Consider the following 20,794-nt stretch of genomic DNA (forward strand, 5'->3'; position numbering starts at 1 on the left):
GTCCAGCGTGGACCAAGAAGACTACTCAGATTCCCAGGAGGAGGAGGAAGAGGAAGAGGTTTCGGGAAGACGAAGACGGGGAGGAATACAACCCGAGCGCCGCGAGGTCGACGATGCTTCTTCTCCCTCTTCTGAGGAAGCACCCGAGGACGAGCACAAGGACCAACGCGAGGAAGAAATCTCCTCGGCCCTGGACCAAAGGGGTTGCTGTCGAAAAACGGCAAAATCAAGTGGTCCCCCGTGGCCGCAGGGCCCTCGCGCCAGCCGTGCCGGACGAGACTCTGGGCCCCACGGCCTATGCCTCGACCCAGGCCCGCAACATCGAGTCATTTTGACATACTGCCTAATTTCCAGGCAGAACAGGGAACTCCAAGGGTATTTGTGAAGGGTGAGTGCACTTAAATCAAAACAGGATGTAATATGCTTTGTATGGAGTAGGGCTGGCCCCCTGGGAGTTAATACTCAATAGCATTGGGGCATGTCACTGTGAAATTAAAACACAAATAAATACACACAAACCAAATAGTTATGCCACATACTAGGCTACACAAGCACACTTATCTTTCCAATTCCAAAAAGCATACTTTGCACTTATCTTGATTTAGATCAATTGAATTCCTTATCAATACATTTGCATGCATATAATATCCATGATGATTGATTAACCTTATTGATTAATTGTTGATACACTTAGGAGGTAAATGTAACAATATTTAACAGTTAGTAATATTGCTTTAACACAATTCCACGTGGTCTATGAGCCAGCTATAAACCTTGGTTTACGACATTTTTTTTGTTTTGTTGCAACACTGCCATCTACCTAGATTAGCCTACCTGACTCTTCCTTCCCTAAAGTACTATCCACATGGGTGCGCTGTGTTCACCAGAAAGCTGCGGTCGCGTGCCATATCCTTTTAGGGAAATGACATCATTTTCGCTTCACTTTGCTGTGTCTAATGGAAACGCGGTAGATTGGAACTCGAAAGTCTGAAAATTTGTAGTCGAGGGAGGTAAGACACACTGCAGTTTTATTTTCTATAATGAGATGAGACTATTTTGTACCGTACCGTCAGCTGCTGCCTGCCAGTGCCACATTGTTATAGATGGGTTAGCTTAGTTGTACAGAAAGCTAGCTAGCAGACGTTAGTGCTAGCCGGCTGATATTAGCTAACGTTAGCTAGCTAGCTAGCTAGTCAGCCAAGCCATGGTTTCAGCCAGGTCTAACTGTATCGTCTAGCTAACTATCTTGCTTCCTATGTTTAAACATTTTGTATCCATCTCTGTACTCATAGCTAACGTTAGTTATCTAGTTAGCAATGGTGCTACTGCTAGCTAGTTTGCTTGACAGAAATAAATGTCAACAAAGCCCCTCTCAACCCTTTCTGCTTTGTGTTCTCCCCAGGTGTCAAGTGGATTTTGAAACGTGACCCGTCTCGAATATAATCTTCTATGGCTGCCCCAGCCTTGCAACAGCCCAGTTTTCTTCTGGTTAGTGGTAACTCCTATATTGTATTGCTCATCATGAGCTAGTTACATGTGAAATATATGTTGCCTGCCTGAAGTTCTCATGAGCCAAGTCAATGTCACAAAACGTCAGTTATCTAACACTGTGACAGCAGTAACTGTTGTCTACTCTTATGATGATCTCTTCTCGTTACAGGCCAATCTGAAAGTTGACTCGACCACCAAACCTTTTCTCCAGCGGTGCCAGGAGTTGGTGAAGGTCATTGATGACTACCCTGCAAAGGTGCAGTTTGCTTGTATAGACCAGCGTTGTTAGTTGTCTATCTTGCATGTGTTGTTAGAGATTGAATTGTGCGTGCTTAGGTCCAAACTATGTCAAATTTGAAGCAAGTTGTCAAGTCTGGATAAAAAATAGAATCAAATTGTATTTGTCACATGTGCCGAAAACAACGGGTGTAGACCTTACCGTGAAATGCGTACTTACAAGCCCTTAACCAACAAAGCAGTTCAATAAATAGTTAAGAAATGATTTACTAAGTAAACTAAAGTAAAAAGTAATACAATAAAATAACAATAACGAGGCTGTATACAGGGGGTACCGGTACCGAGTCAATGTGCGGGGTGGGCAGGTTAGTCGAGGTAATTAGTACATGTACAGTACCAGTCAAGTTTGGACACCTACTCATTCAAGGGGTTTTTCTTTATTTGTACTGTTTTCTACATTGTAGAATAATAGTTAAGACATAAACTATGAAATAATACATATGGGATCATGTAGTAACCAAAAGTGTTAAACAAATCGAAATATATTTGAGGTTCTTCAAAGTAGCTGCCCTTTGCCTTGATGACAGCTTTGCACACTCTTGGCATTCTCTCAACCAGCATCACCTGAAATGCTTTTCCAACAGTCTTGGAGTTCCGACATATGCTGAGTACTTGTTGGCTGCTTTTCCTTCACTCTGCAGTCCAACTCATCCCAAACCATCTCAATTGGGTTGAGGTCAGGTGATTGTCACCAAACTAGATGGGATGGCGTATCGCTGCAGAATGCTGGGGTAGCCGTGCTGGTTACGTGTGCCTTGAATTCTAAATAAATCACGAACATTGTCACAAGCAAAGCACCATCACATCTCCATGCTTCACGGTGGGAACCACACACGCAGAGATCAAAGATCTCAAATGGACAGATTTCCACCGGTTTAATGTCCATTGCTTGTGTTTCTTGGCCCTAACAAGTCTTTTGTTATTATTGGTGTCCATTTTATTTTCATTTAACCTTTATTTAACTAGGCATGTCAGTTAAGAACAAATTTTTATTAACAATGACAGCCTACTCCGGCCAAACCCGGACAACGCTTGGCCAATTGTGCGCCACCCCATGGGACTCCCAATCACGTCCTGATGTGATACAACCTGGATCCTTTAGTAGTGGTTTCTTTGCAGCAATTTGACCATGGAGGCCTGATTCACGCAGTCTCCTCTGAACAGTTGATGTTGAGATGTATCTGTTACTTGAACTCTGTGCAGTATTTATTTGGGCTGAAATTTCTCAGGCTGTTAACGAATGAACTTATCCTCTGGAGCAGAGGTAACTCTGGGTCTTCATGAGAGCCAGTTTCATCATAGCGCTTGATTGTTTTTGCGACTGCACTTGAAGAAACTTTCAAAGTTCTTGACATTTTTTGGATTGACTGACCTTGTCTTCAAGTAATGATGGACTGTTGTTTCTCTTTGCTTATTTGAGCTGTTCTTGCCATAATATGGACTTGGTATTTTACCAAATAGGGCTATCTTCTGTATACCACCCCTATCTTGTCTCAACACAACTGATAGGCTCAAACGCATTAAGAAGGAAATAAATTCTACAAATTAACTTTTAACAAGGCACACCTGTTAATTTAAATGCATTCCAGGTGACTACCTCATGAAGCTGGTTGGGAGAATGCCAAGAGTGAGCATTTGTTAAGTTAGATTACTTGTTAGATATTACTGCATGGTCGGAACTAGAAGCACATGCATTTCGCTACACTCACATTAACATCTGCATAACCATGTGTATGTGACAAATACAATTTGATTTAAAGCTGTCATCAAGGCTTACTTTGAAGAATCTCATAATATATTTTGATTTAAGACTTTTTTTTTTGGTTACTATATGATTCCATGTGTGTTATTTCATAGTTTTGATGTCTTAACTATTATTCCACAATGACTTGGGTGACTGAAGTCTTTGAAAACATTTTGGGCCTTCCTCTGACACAGCCTAGTACATAGTTCCTGGATGGCAGGAAGCTTGGCCCCAGTGATGAACTGGTCTGTACACATGACCCTATGGCAACTGCTCGGTCTAATAACGAGCACTTATCATACCATGCAGTGATGCAACCGGTCAGGCTGCTCGCAATGGTGTAGCTGTAGAACTTTTTGAGGATCTGGGAACCCATGCCAAATATTTTCAGTCTCCTAAGGAGGAATAGGTGTTGTCGGGCCCTCTTCACGACTGTCTTGGTGTGTTTACATTTACATTTACATTTAAGTCATTTAGCAGACGCTCTTATCCAGAGCGACTTACAAATTGGTGCATTCACCTTATGACATCCAGTGGAGCAGCCACTTTACAATAGTGCATCTAAATCTTTTAAGGGGGTGAGAAGGATTACTTTATCCTATCCTAGGTATTCCTTAAAGAGGTGGGGTTTCAGGTGTCTCCGGAAGGTGGTGATTGACTCCGCTGTCCTGGCGTCGTGAGGGAGTTTGTTCCACCATTGGGGGGCCAGAGCAGCGAACAGTTTTGACTGGGCTGAGCGGGAACTGTACTTCCTCAGTGGTAGGGAGGCGAGCAGGCCAGAGGTGGATGAACGCAGTGCCCTTGTTTGGGTGTAGGGCCTGATCAGAGCCTGGAGGTACTGAGGTGCCGTTCCCCTCACAGCTCCGTAGGCAAGCACCATGGTCTTGTAGCGGATGCGAGAGCTTCAACTGGAAGCCAGTGGAGAGAGCGGAGGAGCGGGGTGACGTGAGAGAACTTGGGAAGGTTGAACACCAGACGGGCTGCGGCGTTCTGGATGAGTTGTAGGGGTTTAATGGCACAGGCAGGGAGCCCAGCCAACAGCGAGTTGCAGTAATCCAGACGGGAGATGACAAGTGCCTGGGTTAGGACCTGCGCCGCTTCCTGTGTGAGGCAGGGTCGTACTCTGCGGATGTTGTAGAGCATGAACCTACAGGAACGGGCCACCGCCTTGATGTTAGTTGAGAACGACAGGGTGTTGTCCAGGATCACGCCAAGGTTCTTAGCGCTCTGGGAGGAGGACACAGTGGAGTTGTCAACCGTGATGGCGAGATCATGGAACGGGCAGTCCTTCCCGGGAGGAAGAGCAGCTCCGTCTTGCCGAGGTTCAGCTTGAGGTGGTGATCCGTCATCCACACTGATATGTCTGCCAGACATGCAGAGATGCGATTCGCCACCTGGTCATCAGAAGGGGGAAAGGAGAAGATTAATTGTGTGTCGTCTGCATAGCAATGATAGGAGAGACCATGTGAGGTTATGACAGAGCCAAGTGACTTGGTGTATAGCGAGAATAGGAGAGGGCCTAGAACAGAGCCCTGGGGACACCAGTGGTGAGAGCACGTGGTGAGGAGACGGATTCTCGCCACGCCACCTGGTAGGAGCGACCTGTCAGGTAGGACGCAATCCAAGCGTGGGCCGCGCCGGAGATGCCCAACTCGGAGAGGGTGGAGAGGAGGATCTGATGGTTCACAGTATCGAAGGCAGCCGATAGGTCTAGAAGGATGAGAGCAGAGAGGAGAGAGAGTTAGCTTTAGCAGTGCGGAGCGCCTCCGTGATACAGAGAAGAGCAGTCTCAGTTGAATGACTAGTCTTGAAACCTGACTGATTTGGATCAAGAAGGTCATTCTGAGAGAGATAGCGGGAGAGCTGGCCAAGGACGGCACGTTCAAGAATTTTGGAGAGAAAAGAAAGAAGGGATACTGGTCTGTAGTTGTTGACATCGGAGGGATCGAGTGTAGGTTTTTTCAGAAGGGGTGCAACTCTCGCTCTCTTGAAGACGGAAGGGACGTAGCCAGCGGTCAGGGATGAGTTGATGAGCGAGGTGAGGTAAGGGAGAAGGTCTCCGGAAATGGTCTGGAGAAGAGAGGAGGGGATAGGGTCAAGCGGGCAGGTTGTTGGGCGGCCGGCCGTCACAAGACGAGATTTCATCTGGAGAGAGAGGGGAGAAAGAGGTCAGAGCACAGGGTAGGGCAGTGTGAGCAGAACCAGCGGTGTCGTTTGACTTAGCAAACGAGGATCGGATGTCGTCGACCTTCTTTTCAAAATGGTTGACGAAGTCATCTGCAGAGAGGGAGGAGGGGGGAGGATTCAGGAGGGAGGAGAAGGTGGCAAAGAGCTTCCTAGGGTTAGAGGCAGATGCTTGGAATTTAGAGTGGTAGAAAGTGGCTTTAGCAGCAGCGACAGAAGAGGAAAATGTAGAGAGGAGGGAGTGAAAGGATGCCAGGTCCGCAGGGAGGCGAGTTTTCCTCCATTTCCGCTCGGCTGCCCGAGCCCTGTTCTGTGAGCTCGCAATGAGTCGTCGAGCCACGGAGCGGGAGGGGAGGACCGAGCCGGCCTGGAGGATAGGGGACATAGAGAGTCAAAGGATGCAGAAAGGGAGGAGAGGAGGGTTGAGGAGGCAGAATCAGGAGATAGGTTGGAGAAGGTTTGAGCAGAGGGAAGAGATGATAGGATGGAAGAGGAGAGAGTAGCGGGGGAGAGAGAGCGAAGGTTGGGACGGCGCGATACCATCCGAGTAGGGGCAGTGTGGGAAGTGTTGGATGAGAGCGAGAGGGAAAAGGATACAAGGTAGTGGTCGGAGACTTGGAGGGGAGTTGCAATGAGGTTAGTGGAAGAACAGCATCTAGTAAAGATGAGGTCGAGCGTATTGCCTGCCTTGTGAGTAGGGGGGGAAGGTGAGAGGGAGAGGTCAAAAGAGGAGAGGAGTGGAAAGGAGGAGGCAGAGAGGAATGAGTCAAAGGTAGACGTGGGGAGGTTAAAGTCGCCCAGAACTGTGAGAGGTGAGCCGTCCTCAGGAAAGGAGCTTATCAAGGCATCAAGCTCATTGATGAACTCTCCGAGGGAACCTGGAGGGCGATAAATGATAAGGATGTTAAGCTTGAAAGGGCTGGTAACTGTGACAGCATGGAATTCAGAGGAGGCGATAGACAGATGGGTAAGGGGAGAAAGAGAGAATGACCACTTGGGAGAGATGAGGATCCTGGTGCCACCACCCCGCTGACCAGAAGCTCTCTGGGTGTGCGAGAACACGTGGGCGGACGAAGAGAGAGCAGTAGGAGTAGCAGTGTTATCTGTGGTGATCCATGTTTCCGTCAGTGCCAAGAAGTCGAGGGACTGGAGGGAGGCATAGGCTGAGATGAACTCTGCCTTGTTGGCCGCAGATCGGCAGTTCCAGAGGCTACCGGAGACCTGGAACTCCACGTGGGTCGTGCGCACTGGGACCACCAGATTAGGGTGGCCGCGGCCACGCGGTGTGGAGCGTTTGTATGGTCTGTGCAGAGAGGAGAGAACAGGGATAGACAGACACATAGTTGACAGGCTACAGAAGAGGCTACGCTAATGCAAAGGAGATTGGAATGACAAGTGGACTACACGTCTCGAATGTTCAGAAAGTTGAGCTTACGTAGCAAGAATCTTATTGACTAAAATGATTAAAAATGATACAGTACTGCTGAAGTAGGCTAGCTGGCAGTGGCTGCGTTGTTGACTTTGTAGGCTAGCTGGCAGTGGCTGCGTTGTTGATTCAGGGGCTAGCTGGCTAGCTAGCAGTGTTGATTACGTTACGTTGCGTTAAAAGAACGACAATAGCTGGCTAGGTAACCTAGAACATCGCTCTAGACTACACAATTATCTACACAATTATCTTTGATACAGAGACGGCTATGTAGCTAGCTATGTAGACGGTGGGCGTTAGCTAGCTGGCTAGCTGCTGGGCAGATAGCAGTGTAGACTACGTTAGGACGACGAAATACGATAATTACGCAATTATCTTTGATACAAAGACGGCTATGTAGCTAGCTAAGACGAAATTGCTAAGATTAGACAAATCAAACCGTTGTACTATAATGAAATGTAATGAAAAGTTATACTACCTGCAGACCGAAGTGTTTGGACCATGATCGTTTTTTGGTGATGTGGACACCAAGGATCTTGAAACTCTCGACCATCTCAACTACAGCCCCGTCGATGTAAATGGCGGCGTGTTCAGCCCTCCTTTTTCTGTAGTCAACGATCAGCTCCTTTGTCTGGCTGATGTTGAGGGAGAGGTTGTTGTCCTGGCACCACACTGCCAGGTCTCTGACCTCCTTCCTATAGGCTGTCTCATCGTTGTGATCGGCCTACCACTGTTGTCATTAGCAAACTTAATGATTGTGTTGGAGTCATGCTTGGCCACGCAGTCGTGGGTGAACAGGGAGTACAGGAGGGGACTAAGCACGCACACATGTTGAGGATCAGTGTGGCAGATATGTTGTTGCCTACCCTGTCATTCTTAGTTACTTGGAGGTTTATGACTTATATAGAACACTTACTAGTGTTTTATGTTATCTTTTGAAAGGGTTGGGGCAGACCCATAAGTTGGATTCTCCAGGCTTTCATGCCAATGTGGAATGTGTCTAGGCAGCTGTTACTGTGTGGTATGGTGGGATCAGAGGGGATATCAGGGTAGGGTGACACAGTTCCTGGAAATCAGTGTCTCAGGAACAGCTGCTACACTGCAGATGCCTCACTCTGCGTGTGCGCGTTACAGAGGTAGAGCACCTATCTGGCAGTAGGTCAGAAAGAGCATTGAATATCCCTACCCAAACCGGTTCAGCTCAAATCAACCATGTTATCCAATCTCATTCATCCTCTTGTCTTCCACTGGAAGTTTCCTCTCCATGATCTGATGACATTGTTGTGGAGGGAGACTTAAGCAGGAATAATGGAGGTAAGCTTGTGACTGACAGCATTAATATCGTTCTCTCTTCAGGAGCTGCACCTGATCTTCCCCTGGCTTGTAGAGAGTGTTTTTGGCAGTCTGGATGGGGTCATCATGGGCTGGAACCTGCAATTCCTGCAGGCACGCAGCAATGAGTACAACATCGTCATGGACTTTCTCGATCCTAGGTAGGCCTCACAAGCTCCTTTGGTGTTAGCTGCTATTTGCAATGCTTGTGTATTTACACTACAGCGTTGCTCCCTAATTGTATTCGGTTGCACAAAAACAGTCCGTGGGAAGCCAGAAGTTACAAATATATATATATATTTCAACTTTCTATGCCAGTGGGCAAGACGGTTGGTCATTAAAACGGGGATAATGTGAGACAAAATATCTAAAGAACGTATTATTAAGCAGACTTTCCAAACACATAGGGTGTTAATGTTACTTTGGTGTGTGTCACTTTACTGTGACACACAGTATGTATTACAGTGCATTTGGAAAGTATTCAGACCCCTTGACTTTTTCCACATTTTGTTACGTTACAGCCTTATTCTAAAATGGATTAAATACTTTTCCCCCTCATCAATCTACACCCAATAACACCATAAAGACAAAGCAAAAACAGGTTGACATTTTAATAATAAATAATAAATAATATAATAATAATAAATAATAAAAGAATTCAGGCCAAAGAGTTCAATCTTGGTTTCATGTGACCAGAGAATCTTGTTTCTCATGGTCTGAGAGGCCTTTTGGCAAACTCCATGCGGGCAGCCATGTGCCTTTACTGAGGAGTGGCTTCCGTCTGGCCACTCTACCATACAGGCCTGATTGGTGGAGTGCTGCAGAGATGGTTGTCCTTCTGGAAGGTTCTCCCATCTCCACAGAAGAACTCTGTTAGAGTGACCATCGAGTTCTTGGTGACCTCCCTGACCAAGTCCCTTCTCCCTAGATTTAGCCTTGCTGCCAGCTCTAGGAAGAGTCTTGGTGGTTCCAAACTTCTTCCATTTAAGAATGATGGAGGCCACTGAGTTCTTGGGGACCTTCAGAATTGTTTTTTGTACCCTTTCCCAGATCTGTGCCTCGACACAATCCCGTCTTGGAGCTCTATGGAGAATTCCTTCGACCTCACAGCATGTTTTTTGCTCTGACATGCACTGTTATCTAGATAGGTGTGTGCCTTTCCAAATCATGTCTAATCAATTGAATTTACCGCAGGTGGTCTCCAATCAAGTTGTAGAAACATCTCAAAGATGATCAATGGAAACAGGATGCACCTGAGCTCAATTTCGAGTCTTATAGCAAAGGGTCTGAATACTTATGTAAATAAGGTATTTCTGTTTTTTATTTGTAATTTGCAAAAAAAATCTAAACCTGTTTTCGCTTCGTCATTGAGGTATTGTGTGTAGATTTGAAGAGGGGGAAACATTTATTTGATCCACTTTAGAATAAGGCTGTAACATAACAATGTGGAAAAAGTTAAGGGGTCTGAAAACTTTCCGAATGCACTGTACATGTAACTGTGTTGTTGTATGTGTCGAACTGCTTTGCTTTATCTTGGCCAGGTCGCAATTGTAAATGAGAACTTGTTCTCAACTTGCCTACCTGGTTAAATAAAGGTGAAAAAATACATAAAAAATCAAATGTATGTTGCTGTACAAGGTGACAATGTCTCTTTTGTACCAGTACTGTGTGTCTATGACAACCCCTCAGGAACATTACATTTTATTATTTTTTTATTTGACATTTATTTAACTAGGCAAGTCGGTTAAGAACAAATTCTTATTTACAATGACTGCCTACCGGGGAACAGTGGGTTAACTGCCTTGTTCAGGGGCAGAACAACATATTTTTACCATGTCAGCTCGGGGATTCGATCCAGCAACCTTTTTTGGCCCAACGCTCTTACCACTAGGCTACCTGCCGCCCCAGCCTAAATGACTTTATAAAAAGCATTTTTCGAAAAATAGTAATGTACTGTATACTGACTTAATTATGATTGTATATGCTTTTCAGTGGGCCAATGATGAAGCTTGTGTACAAGCTTCAAGCAGAGGAGTACAAGTATGAAATACCTGTCAGCTTTCTCCCTGTAAGTCTCATCCCTTTTTAAACTTTTTTTTTCTCAATTTGAAACATAGCAAGGTCGTCCACAACAGTGATTGGTGTAAAAGCTTGGATGTTATTTTCTCTTGCAGGGTCCTGTAAAGGCATCTATACAGGAAGGTGTCCTCCCAGATTGTCCACTTTTTCACAACAAGCTGCAGTTTCCTCTGTCTGGTCTCCAGACACTCAGCCTGGCGCTCAGTATCCTTGATGCTCAAACTCACTCTGTCCTCACCTTCTCACAAACATACAATGTGGACAATGACAATGTTTGCTTACATTATATACATTTGTTTTGTAGTCTGGTGGTATGTCCTTAAACCATCTGCAGATCCATTTGAATATTACATGTTCATATTTGCTTCCAGTCTTATCACACCAAAGGTAAACCCTACTCAACTGTCATTACAACAGTAAATGTTTTCATAGTTTGTGATAACTTCCATGATAATCAGACTTATTTGACCTAAAATGATAGTTTTGATGTGATTTTCTCAGAACTACCCTCTGGGCCAGCATGTGAGCAGCTTGGACAATGCGTACTTTGTGCTTGTGGACACCTACCTCAAGTACTTCCTCCCTACAGAGGGCAGCGTTCCTCCCTCTCCATTCGCCGACAATAGAGGCTCTGTGTCTCCACCTGCTCCCAGGTACTCTACAGTGGGGATAGGTCTTATCAAAATAAATGTTTCTGATAGTGGTGTAAAAAGTACTCAGTGGTTATACTTGAGTAAAAGTAAATATACCTTTTTTAATATAAAATTACTCAAGTAAAGGTCACCCAGAAATACTTTTAGACTTTTATTCAAGCAGTATCTGGTTTGAAATGTACTTAAGTACAGTGGTGGAAAAAGTACTCAATAATACTTGAGAAAAAGTAAAAGCTATACAAACCAGATGGCACAGTTTTATTACTGACAGACGGGCACACTCCAACACTCAGGCATAATTTACAAACACATTATTTGTGTTTAGTGAGTCCGCCAGATCTGAAGCAGTAGGGATGACAAGTTGTTGTATTGATATGTACGTCTATTGGACCATAATTCTGTCCTGCCTTAACATTAGAAGTGAAGAGTACTTTTTGGTGTCAGGGAAAATGTATGCTAGTAAAAAGTACATATTTTATTTAGAATTGTAGTGGAATAAAAAGTTGTGAAAAATATATATATAAATAGTCAACTCAAGTGTAGATACCCCAAAAATGACTTAAGTTGTACTTTACACCACTGGTTTATGTGAAAGGGTTGTGATCAGTAGGGTGAGAAAAGATGCTACCTGAACTTGTCCAATAAGAGCACACACTTACCTTTGGCTCCTCTTAGTTTCTCCTTCCTTCCTTATGCTATAACTCTGAGCTCACGGTTATGTCTTTGGCATCCAGGGCTCCCAGCGTGCCTTTTGCAGGGTATGGCATCCACAGCACCAGCCTCCTCAAGCGCCACATATCCCATCAACCCTCGGTCACTGCTGACCCTGCAGCCCAGGAGATCTGGAGGTCAGAGGCATTACTACAGGTGAGGCTCCTTCATCCTTTGTCAGTCATGAATGCATTTAGTCTGAATGATGTCAGTCAGGTGTTTAGGGAATCGGGAATAAGACGTGTGTTTGCGTGTGTTACCCCCAGGTTTTTGTGGAGATCTGGCTGCATCACTACTCCCTGGAGATGTACCAGAAGCTGCAGTCCCCCCAGGTGAAGGTAAGAGCATGTCACATGGACCCTCCCACCACCAAGCTCCCCCTTCACCCCTGCACGGCAGCAACGCACGGCTGACTGGCTGATGAACCCCTCACTTGAACAACGGCATGGCTCGTCCCACTCGAGTGCCATGCTAGAGCTTCCTCCAAGCCACAGACATGGACCCCACATGGTGATCAGCGTCAAATCAACCTGCCCCCTGGCTGGGACTGGGACACAAAAAGGGTCACATTGTCCTATTTTCAACTAGAGGAGTATTTCTATAAGACTTGCACTCCCACACCTGGGCTATAAAAATTTAGTTTATATCCATCTCCTTTGCTCTGCATAGATGGGTATACTGTATGTTAGTTGCTGTTTCTTATGCTTCTTTGAGGGTAACTGGAAAATCAGGCAGAGGGAGGTCTGGCTTTGGTTTGTACTGATCTATAGTCTCCTTATTTGCACAGATTAGGAAACATGAATGCTATCAAAATGATCAAAGTTCAATGTTAAACCAATCAAAATAGGGCACAGTAAACATCAGGCATTTGTAATTATTTTTGAAAGGCAGGCTTATTTTTTTTTATTTTCTTCGTTGCTGAATTATTGGCTTATGGGCAACTGCAGAGCAAATGTTCTGCACTGATTTGGCATGTGTATCTGGTAGTAGTGCTTTAGCTTCCCGCATGCCGTGTGTGTGTGTGTGTGTGTGTGTGTGTGGGGCACCATTAACTGTTTCAGTGCCCTTCTCTGTTGTTTATTTGGCTGCTAGGCTGGTTGCCAACTCTACTTCTGTTCATGTATCATTTAGCCACCACCCTTTATCATGATCCATACACCTGTCAAATCCCCAATGGTGTACAGGCCATACCCTTCCCATCCCTGCTGTCCCCTAGTATCTTAGTACATTCCCAGTAGAGGTCGACCGATTAATCGGAATGGCGTATTAATTAGGGCCGATTTCAAGTTTTCATAACAATCGGAAATCTGTATTTTTGGACATCGATTTGGCCAATCTATTTTTTTTCACCTTTATTAAACTTTATTTAACTAGGCTAGTCAGTTAAGAACACGTTCTTATTTTCAATGACGGCCTAGGAAAGGTGTTAACTGCCTTGTTCAGGGGCAGAACGACAGATTTTTACCTTGTCAGCTCAGGGATTCAACCTTGCAACCTTAGTTACTAGTCCAACTCTCTAACCACCTGCCTTTCATTGCACTCCCCGAGGAACCTGCCTGTTACACGAATGTAGTAAGCCATGGTAAGTTGCTAGCTATCATTAAACTTATCTTATAAAAAACAATCTATCAATCACTAGTTAACTACACATGTTTGATGATATTACTAGTTTATCTAGCTTGTCCTGCATTGCATATAATCGATGCGGTGCGTATTTCGCAAAAAAAGACGGTCCTTGCTCCAATGTGTATCTAACCATAAACATCAATGCTTTTCTTAAAAATCAATATTCAGAAGTATATATTTTTAAACCTGCATATTTAGCTAAAAGAAATCCAGGTTAGCAGGCAATTTTAACCAGGTGAAATTGTGTCACTTCTCTTGCGTTCATTGCGCGCAGAGTCAGGGTATGTGCAAGAGTTTCGGCCTCCTAATTTGCCAGAATTTTACGTAATTATGACATAACATTGAAGGTTGTGCAACAGGAATATTTAGACTTGTGGATTCTACCCGTTAGATAAAATACGGAAAGGTTCCGTATTTCACTGAAAGAATAAACGTCTTGCTTTCGAGATAGTTTCCGGATTCAACCATATTAATGACCTAAGGCTCGTATTTCTGTGTGTTATGTTATAATTAAGTCTATGATTTGATAGAGCAGTCTGACTGAGCGATGGTAGGCACCAGCAGGCTCGTAAGCATTCATTCAAACAGCACTTTCGTGCGTTTTGCCAGCAGCTCTTCGTTGTGCTTCAAGCATTGAGCTGTTTATGACATCAAGCCTATCAACTCCCGAGATTAGGCTGGTGTAACCGATGTGAAATGGCTAGCTAGTTAGCGGGGTGCGCGCTAATAGCGTTTCAAACGTCACTCTCTCTGAGACTTGGAGTAGTTATTCCCCTTGCTCTGTATGGGTAACGATGCTGCGAGGATGGCTGTTGTCGATGTGCTCCTGGTTCGAGCCCAGGTCGGGGCGAGGAGAGGGACGGAAGCTATACTGTTACACTGGCAATACTAAAGTGCCTATAAGAACATCCAATAGTCAAACGTATATGAAATACAAATGGTATAGAGATAAATAGTCCTATAATTCCTATAATAACTACAACCTAAAACTTCTTACCTGGGAATATTGAAGACTCATGTTAAAAGGAACCACCAGCTTTCATATGTTCTCATGTTCTGTGCAAGGAACTTAAATGTTAGCTTTCTTACATGGACATATTGCACTTGTACTTTCTTCTCCAACACTTTGTTTTTGCATTATTTAAACCAAATTGAACATGTTTCATTATTTATTTGAGGCTAAATTGATTTTATTTATGTATTATATTAAGTTAAAATAAGTGTTCATTCAGTATTGTCATTATTACAACAACAACAACAAAAAAACGGCCGATTTAATCGGTATAGTCTTTTTTTTGGGGTCCTCCAATAATCGGTATCGGCGTTGAACAATCATAATCGGTCGACCTCTAATTCCCAGTCTGTTAAATTGCATATTTTAAGTTAAGTATGTGGTCCTCCATAGTGTAAGAGATGCAGTATCCCCCCCCCTAAAAAAAAACCTGACCTGTCATGGCCATTGGACAGAAACAATCCTTTTACCTGTGGACTGTTCTTCAACCTAAAATAACAAACCATGTTATTAACCATGTGTTGTGTCTTCTGTGCCTCATTGATGAGGATATTTACTGTTTAATCTCTCCTGTCTTGGGTGTGGAAAAGGCTACTGCATCACCCTAGCTGTCATAGCATTGTGTTCCTGTGGTCAATATCTTTTGTTTGTTTTGTTTCTTGTTTTCTCCCATATTTGGTGTTCATTCCTTTTCCTTTGTGGATGCACTATATCCCTTTTCTCCTTTCTATTCTCATGTTCACCTCCTTACCTTCTCCCCCTTTCTCCTCCTTTCCCAACTGTGTTGTCGTTTCCCTCTTCCTCCCCTGGTTGTGATGGGTCGTACAGCTGGCGCTGCTGCACTATCGCCTCAGTATGTCCAGCATGCCGTGCCAACCCCTGACCCCTCCTGGCTCTGGGACCCTCGACACGTACCAAGTACTTTTACCTTTTCATCCACTCCCACCGGGCCTGCTGGAGGTAAACCTAGGCCCTGAGGACAGAGTAGTATTAAGGTGGGGAGGTCAAGGGTACTTCTCTTCAACAAAAAAACAACAACATTTGAATGCCGTTACAGTGCATTCTGTAAAACCAACTGCCTGGTTGACGCAACCAGTCAAAGACCTATCCTTGGATGGACCCCATTTTGACGGCACGAAATTCACATAACGTCAAACATCTCACAGTAGGATCTGGCCCATAGAGAAGTATCCTTGAAAGGAGAATGTGCCTTCAAAGCATGTTTTGAGTTTGAAGAGTGACGTTTTCATTGTATGTAGCATGTGGATGTCTGTTGTGTTGCACACTATCCTTAGTTAATGTGTGTCATTGTTGTCTTTCCCATCTCACATTCTTCCATTGAGCAAACACTACTACAGTATACAAAACATTATAAATAACCAAATTGCCCTAAATCAATTAAATAATTCCTCAAATTGTCTACTTTCCTCATTCTAAGAATAATGGATCTGAATATCAATTTGAAGTACTGTATGTGCCCGTTTCTGAGCTAGTCATGGATTGAATTCTGTTTTCAGCTAGGCTTTTTCAACAGCAGGGTAATTTGAGAAACCATAACAATGGCTAGGGGAGGAACCAGGATTAGGGGAATGTTCCAAGCCCAATGTGTGATTGGTTATTGTTATCTGAGGAGCTTTGTGTGATTGGCTGCTGCCCCTGTGGATCTCTGTATGACTGGCTGCTGTTTCAGGAGACTTTCACCCCGACAGAGGAGCACGTTCTGGTGGTGCGTCTCCTGGTGAAGCACCTCCATGCCTTTTCCTGCAGCCTGAAGCCTGAGCAGGTCTGCTCCTCGCCCTCGGCCCACTCCCACGCCAGCCCCCTGGAAGAGTTCAAGAGGTGAGCTGAGCAGTGAGCACCCCAATAGTCAGACATCAGGGTCCACGTTCTCTCCAGGAAATCAGTCGATCTAGTTTTGTCTGTAATTAACTGTGGCCCTGTCTCTGTAGGGTGGTGGTGCAGCGTTTTGTCCAGCAGAAGCTCTATGTGTTCCTCCAGCACTGCTTTGGTCACTGGCCTTTAGATGCCTCCTTCAGAGCGGTAGGTGTTCCAACTCCATCCTCAACCTTCTCAGCTTGGCTGGTGTCAATCACAACCCTCTCTCATTTTGTCCACTTTTTCTTTTTTTTGTGCTCTTATCTCTATACCACCACTGTGTTTAGGTGTTGGAGACGTGGCTTAGCTACATCCAGCCGTGGAGGTACACAGGAGAGAATACCAATCCTCAGACAGACCAGAACAAAGGTGTACCTGAGAAATGGTGGGTTATCTGTTGGATTATAGTATAGGTCAGGCTAAATAAATGTGTGCTAGCAGTGCTTCCTTGAAATGTTTTACTCAGAGGCACGGTTTAATATTGGTGTATTTGTCTTACTGATTCCGAAAATGTTCTGATCCATCTTCTTGACCAGGGGCTTGTTTGTTCAGGAGAACCTGCTCATGTACACAAAGCTCTTTCAGGGCTTTCTCAACAGGGTGGTACGCATAGACCTGGTCAACGTCAAAAATGCACTAATGGTCTTCAGGGTGGCCAAAGTCTTCGCTCAGCCAAACCTATCAGAGATGATTCAGAAAGGTAAGAACAGAAACAATCACCTAGTCTTATGATACTTGTGTGATGCAGATGACCTAATAGTAATGTCCAACTACAGTAGACTGTGCTATCGCTAACCTGTACTACCCTAACCCTCCTATCTGTCCCTCCCCAGGAGAACAGCTGTTTCTGGAGCCGGAGCACGTCCTCCACCATCGGCAGCACCGGGTCTTCCTCACGCCAAGCCACGGTGGCAGCTTCCTGTCTGCCCGGCAGTCCGTGGTGACAGACGGGGTTTTCAGGGTGAAGAGCCACGTGTACGGCCTGGAGGGCCAGGACTGCCAGTACAAACAGATGTTCGGCACAGAGCTGAGGGGCGCGGTGAGTGGAGTGGAGGCAGCATACTTGGGGGTGGTTTCATTTCAATTCCAATTCCCATTTCTGGAATTGAACCGAACTTTGGGAGAAAAGTACTCATGAGGATAATGGTGAGCTAGCTAGTGTTAACCACCTGCTACAAGCACAGTCTGTGTGGACTTTATTGAATTTGCTAGGCTGACTGTTCACACATTTTGTCATCAGTTAACTGTAGTCTCAGTTGAGTAAAATTAACTAGCTACGCTCTGCAAGATTAGATTGCTCTGAACTGTAGTGTGTTGCTGACTTTCTGGAGAAGACTATGTTCTTCTTGCTTCTCACAACTGCCCAGGCCTTCCCTTCATCTTAGATTTACATTTGTCATTTAGCTCAGGGTCCAAACTCAGTCCTGCCTCCCCCTGGGTAAACGTTTTGGTTTTTGCCCGAGCACTACACAGCTGAATCAAATATCCAACTCATCATCAAGCTTTGAATCAGCTGTGTGGTGCTAGGGCAAAAAACTAAACGTGCACCGAGGGGGGGCCCCGGGACCGAGTTTGGGAAACCCTGATTTAGATGCTTTTATCCAGAGCAACTTAGAGTAGTGAGTGCATCCATTTTCATACTGGTCCCCCGTGGGAGGTGAACCCGCAACCCTGGCATTGCAAGCGCCATGCTCTAACAACTGAGCCACACAGCACCACTAGAACCAATCAACAACTACTCCTTTAGTCTGATGTTTTGAGGCTGCATATAAGCATGGTCACTGTTGTCATCCTTCTTTGATGTAGGTCCTGAAGCTCATTCAGATCATCGCCCAGGCGAGGCAGACAGCTAAGAGGATATCAGATCACTCAGCTGAAGTGGCGGCCAATAACTCCTTCATGTCTTGGTTTGGAATGGGCTCCCCCGACCTCAACTACACCTTCAATGGAGGAGAGGTGGATGACACTGGGGAATGTGTCAAGAAGACCCACGAGTTCCTGGAGAGGTCACTGGACTACCTCTGTCAGATATTTCGTGTAGGTTTACACAGACTTTTTCCTTAAGATTTTCGCATGTGCTAAACTGCTGTAATTGATATTAATCAAACTGTCTCGTCTCCAGCTGAATGCAGGGCAGCTTTCTCAGCTGATGGCAACCCTGGGCTCTGGTCAGGACGATGGGAACGTCAGGCAGCTACCAGACTGTGTTCAGGGTGAGAATGGACTCATCCTCACAGACCTGGGCCGAATGCAGGTCAGACTACTTATTCAACTCACCCAAAACTACAACCCCAACCATGTCATAGAGGGATTATTGTTAAAAATGTGTCATGTTTTTGCAGATCATCAATGGACTGCGTAGATTTGAGATTGAGTACCAAGGAGACCCAGAGCTTCAGCCCATCAGGAGCTATGAGAATGCCGTCCTGGTCAGACTGTTTTTCAAGATCTCGTCCCTGGTGAATGAGAGGGTATGTGATATGTAGCCTAACAGAATCTGAGTTATCATAGTCCAAGCATTCCGTAATCAGAACCGTTCTCCCCTCCACAGTTCGGAGGTCACATGGAAGTTCTGTGCTCGCGGCCGGACTTCCTGGGCCGGTTGGGACGACACTACCTGGCCAGCCCCGAGGTCATGGCGGACGGCAGGCAGAGGAGCCCAGAGACACGGCGAACAGCGGAGAGGAACAGACGGCCGCGGCTAAGTCTGCGCAGACTGGCGAGCTACAGAACCCTGCTGATGCTTCTATTTCTCTACCTGTTTGGGGTGCTGTTCTCATTCGGCCCCATATCCAGCACACTGCTCATCCTTACAGGCGGCTTTCTCTATGGACTCTTCATAACAATGTTTGGAGATAAACTCAAGTCCCAATAGCAGGGGAATGAAAAGGCTTTTTTTGCCACTTGCCTTTGCTTGGCCATCTGATATATTCAGTCCCTTTTTATTCTTGTAAATAAATACAAGTGCATTGCTTTTCAGATGAAGTTTGCTAAATGTTTTTTTTAAGCAGTTATACTGATTGACAGTTGTATGATTTAATATTCTAACAAAATATTGAATGTTTTTCAATTGAACATTGAAAGGATGGTGGTGATTATCCACAAACTACAAGACTGGCCGGTGTAATAAAAAGTTACATGAGTCTTGCACTAGTATTTTGAATTGATGATAATCATTTAACTGATGGTATTCTTTTGCCTTTATCGTTTTTGTATGATTGCTTGTCTGTATGTGTGAGCTTGCAAAGACGACAGAAATGTAGTTGTACAATGTTGCATTCGAATGGCAGATAGTATTTTCCGCCACCGATTGAGACATTCTGGTTGTCATGGCAACGCATGCAGGCGTGCTTGTCCACTAAAGACAGGTGAGAGGAAAAATAAATCGTAAGTGCACGTGGGTGATCTGTGTATTGACCTTATCTCGTTCAATTGTTCCTGAACTTTGCACATTGTGGCGGTGAACAATCCTTGCGCTCGGGAACGTTTGTGGTAAGGGGTTCTGCGCGATTATTAATGTGGGACTTGCTAGCTAGCCAAGTTAAACGGTCGTCAAATTACAACAGGCAGGGTTTGACTGATTATTTCTACAATGTATCTTCTAAAAATGTGATTTTTAAACGTAAGCTTAACCACACCACTAACCTTAAATTAAGACTGTCTGGCAACAGTCTGTCCGAAATCTACCCCACTGGTCCCATGTTATATGCTTTGACAAGCCTTACTTTCCACAACCACTTCATGTCCCAGTCTACGAACCAAGTTAAGTCTCATCTCACCGCAATATGGATACCTGCGTTGCATCCAGTGTTGCCAACTTAGCAACTTTGTCGTTATATTTAGTGAGTATTCAGACCCCTCTAGCGACAAATCTAGCGACTTTTTCTGGTGTTGTTGGAGACGTGAAAGCACCTATCGTTCTTACTCTTCTCAACGAGCAGCGGGTGCTGCCGTGGGACTCACCCCTGTCCCAAAGCACGCCCAGTCCTCGCACAGCAGTCCCTCCCAGCTGCAGGAGATGTTCACCCCTCTGTGTCCAGACTGCAAATGAATCGTTGCCGCTGGCTGATCCCGCACTGGGTTTACGTAAAAAATTTTTTTTTAAATAACCCGAATTAGGGCCAGACTAGTTACCATAATTTTCTCACATTGCCATTGCCAGTTTTTTCTATTGTCTCTTTTTGGTCCATTTAGATTGTTAATGTAGATTCTACTGTAAAACAATTATGGTTAAAAATGTTTGTTTTACTGTGACTACTTGTAAGGCTCCTAAGTGGACCATAAGGTTAAAAACCAAAACAATTTAAGGAAACTAAAACAAAAAAACGAAGTAACTGTTTATTTTGGGTCACTTTTGCCAGTCC

The 20,794-nt window shown here is 44.8% G+C and overlaps 1 protein-coding gene across 5 annotated transcripts; it reads left to right on the forward strand.

Moving 5' to 3' along the window:
• The first annotated feature begins 906 nt into the window (after nucleotides 1-906).
• On the forward strand, nucleotides 907-19,586 carry smpd4 (sphingomyelin phosphodiesterase 4). 5 transcript variants are annotated; one of them, XM_029620342.2, is made up of 20 exons: nucleotides 907-1,010; nucleotides 1,403-1,488; nucleotides 1,661-1,747; nucleotides 8,499-8,635; nucleotides 10,467-10,542; nucleotides 10,649-10,757; nucleotides 10,888-10,940; nucleotides 11,055-11,206; nucleotides 11,941-12,073; nucleotides 12,184-12,255; nucleotides 15,384-15,515; nucleotides 16,246-16,394; nucleotides 16,505-16,595; nucleotides 16,718-16,815; nucleotides 16,967-17,130; nucleotides 17,264-17,469; nucleotides 18,237-18,467; nucleotides 18,553-18,684; nucleotides 18,773-18,901; nucleotides 18,982-19,586. In XM_029620342.2, the coding sequence occupies exons 2-20, from the start codon at nucleotides 1,450-1,452 to the stop codon at nucleotides 19,303-19,305; spliced, it is 2,514 nt and encodes an 837-aa protein (XP_029476202.1). In that variant the 5' UTR covers nucleotides 907-1,010; nucleotides 1,403-1,449; the 3' UTR covers nucleotides 19,306-19,586. The 5 variants fall into 5 exon arrangements, with proteins under 5 accessions (XP_029476202.1, XP_029476203.1, XP_029476204.1 ...); XM_029620343.2 differs by having other exon boundaries at nucleotides 12,184-12,249; XM_029620344.2 differs by lacking the exon at nucleotides 15,384-15,515.
• Nucleotides 19,587-20,794: the final 1,208 nt, after the last annotated feature.

The sequence above is a fragment of the Oncorhynchus nerka genome, linkage group LG19 (genome assembly GCF_034236695.1).
Source record: "Oncorhynchus nerka isolate Pitt River linkage group LG19, Oner_Uvic_2.0, whole genome shotgun sequence".
In the NCBI taxonomy this organism is placed as follows: Eukaryota; Metazoa; Chordata; class Actinopteri; order Salmoniformes; family Salmonidae; genus Oncorhynchus; species Oncorhynchus nerka.

What these genes read in the sequence shown, in the direction of transcription:
- smpd4 (XM_029620342.2), top strand. Translation starts at nt 1,450, where the DNA reads ATGGCTGCCCCAGCCTTGCAACAGCCCAGTTTTCTTCTG. An exon ending in TCCCACCGGGCCTGCTGGAG is followed by an intron (nt 15,516 to 16,245) that starts GTAAACCTAGGC and finishes CTGCTGTTTCAG; the next exon opens with GAGACTTTCACCCCGACAGA. An exon ending in ACCTCTGTCAGATATTTCGT is followed by an intron (nt 18,468 to 18,552) that starts GTAGGTTTACAC and finishes TCTCGTCTCCAG; the next exon opens with CTGAATGCAGGGCAGCTTTC.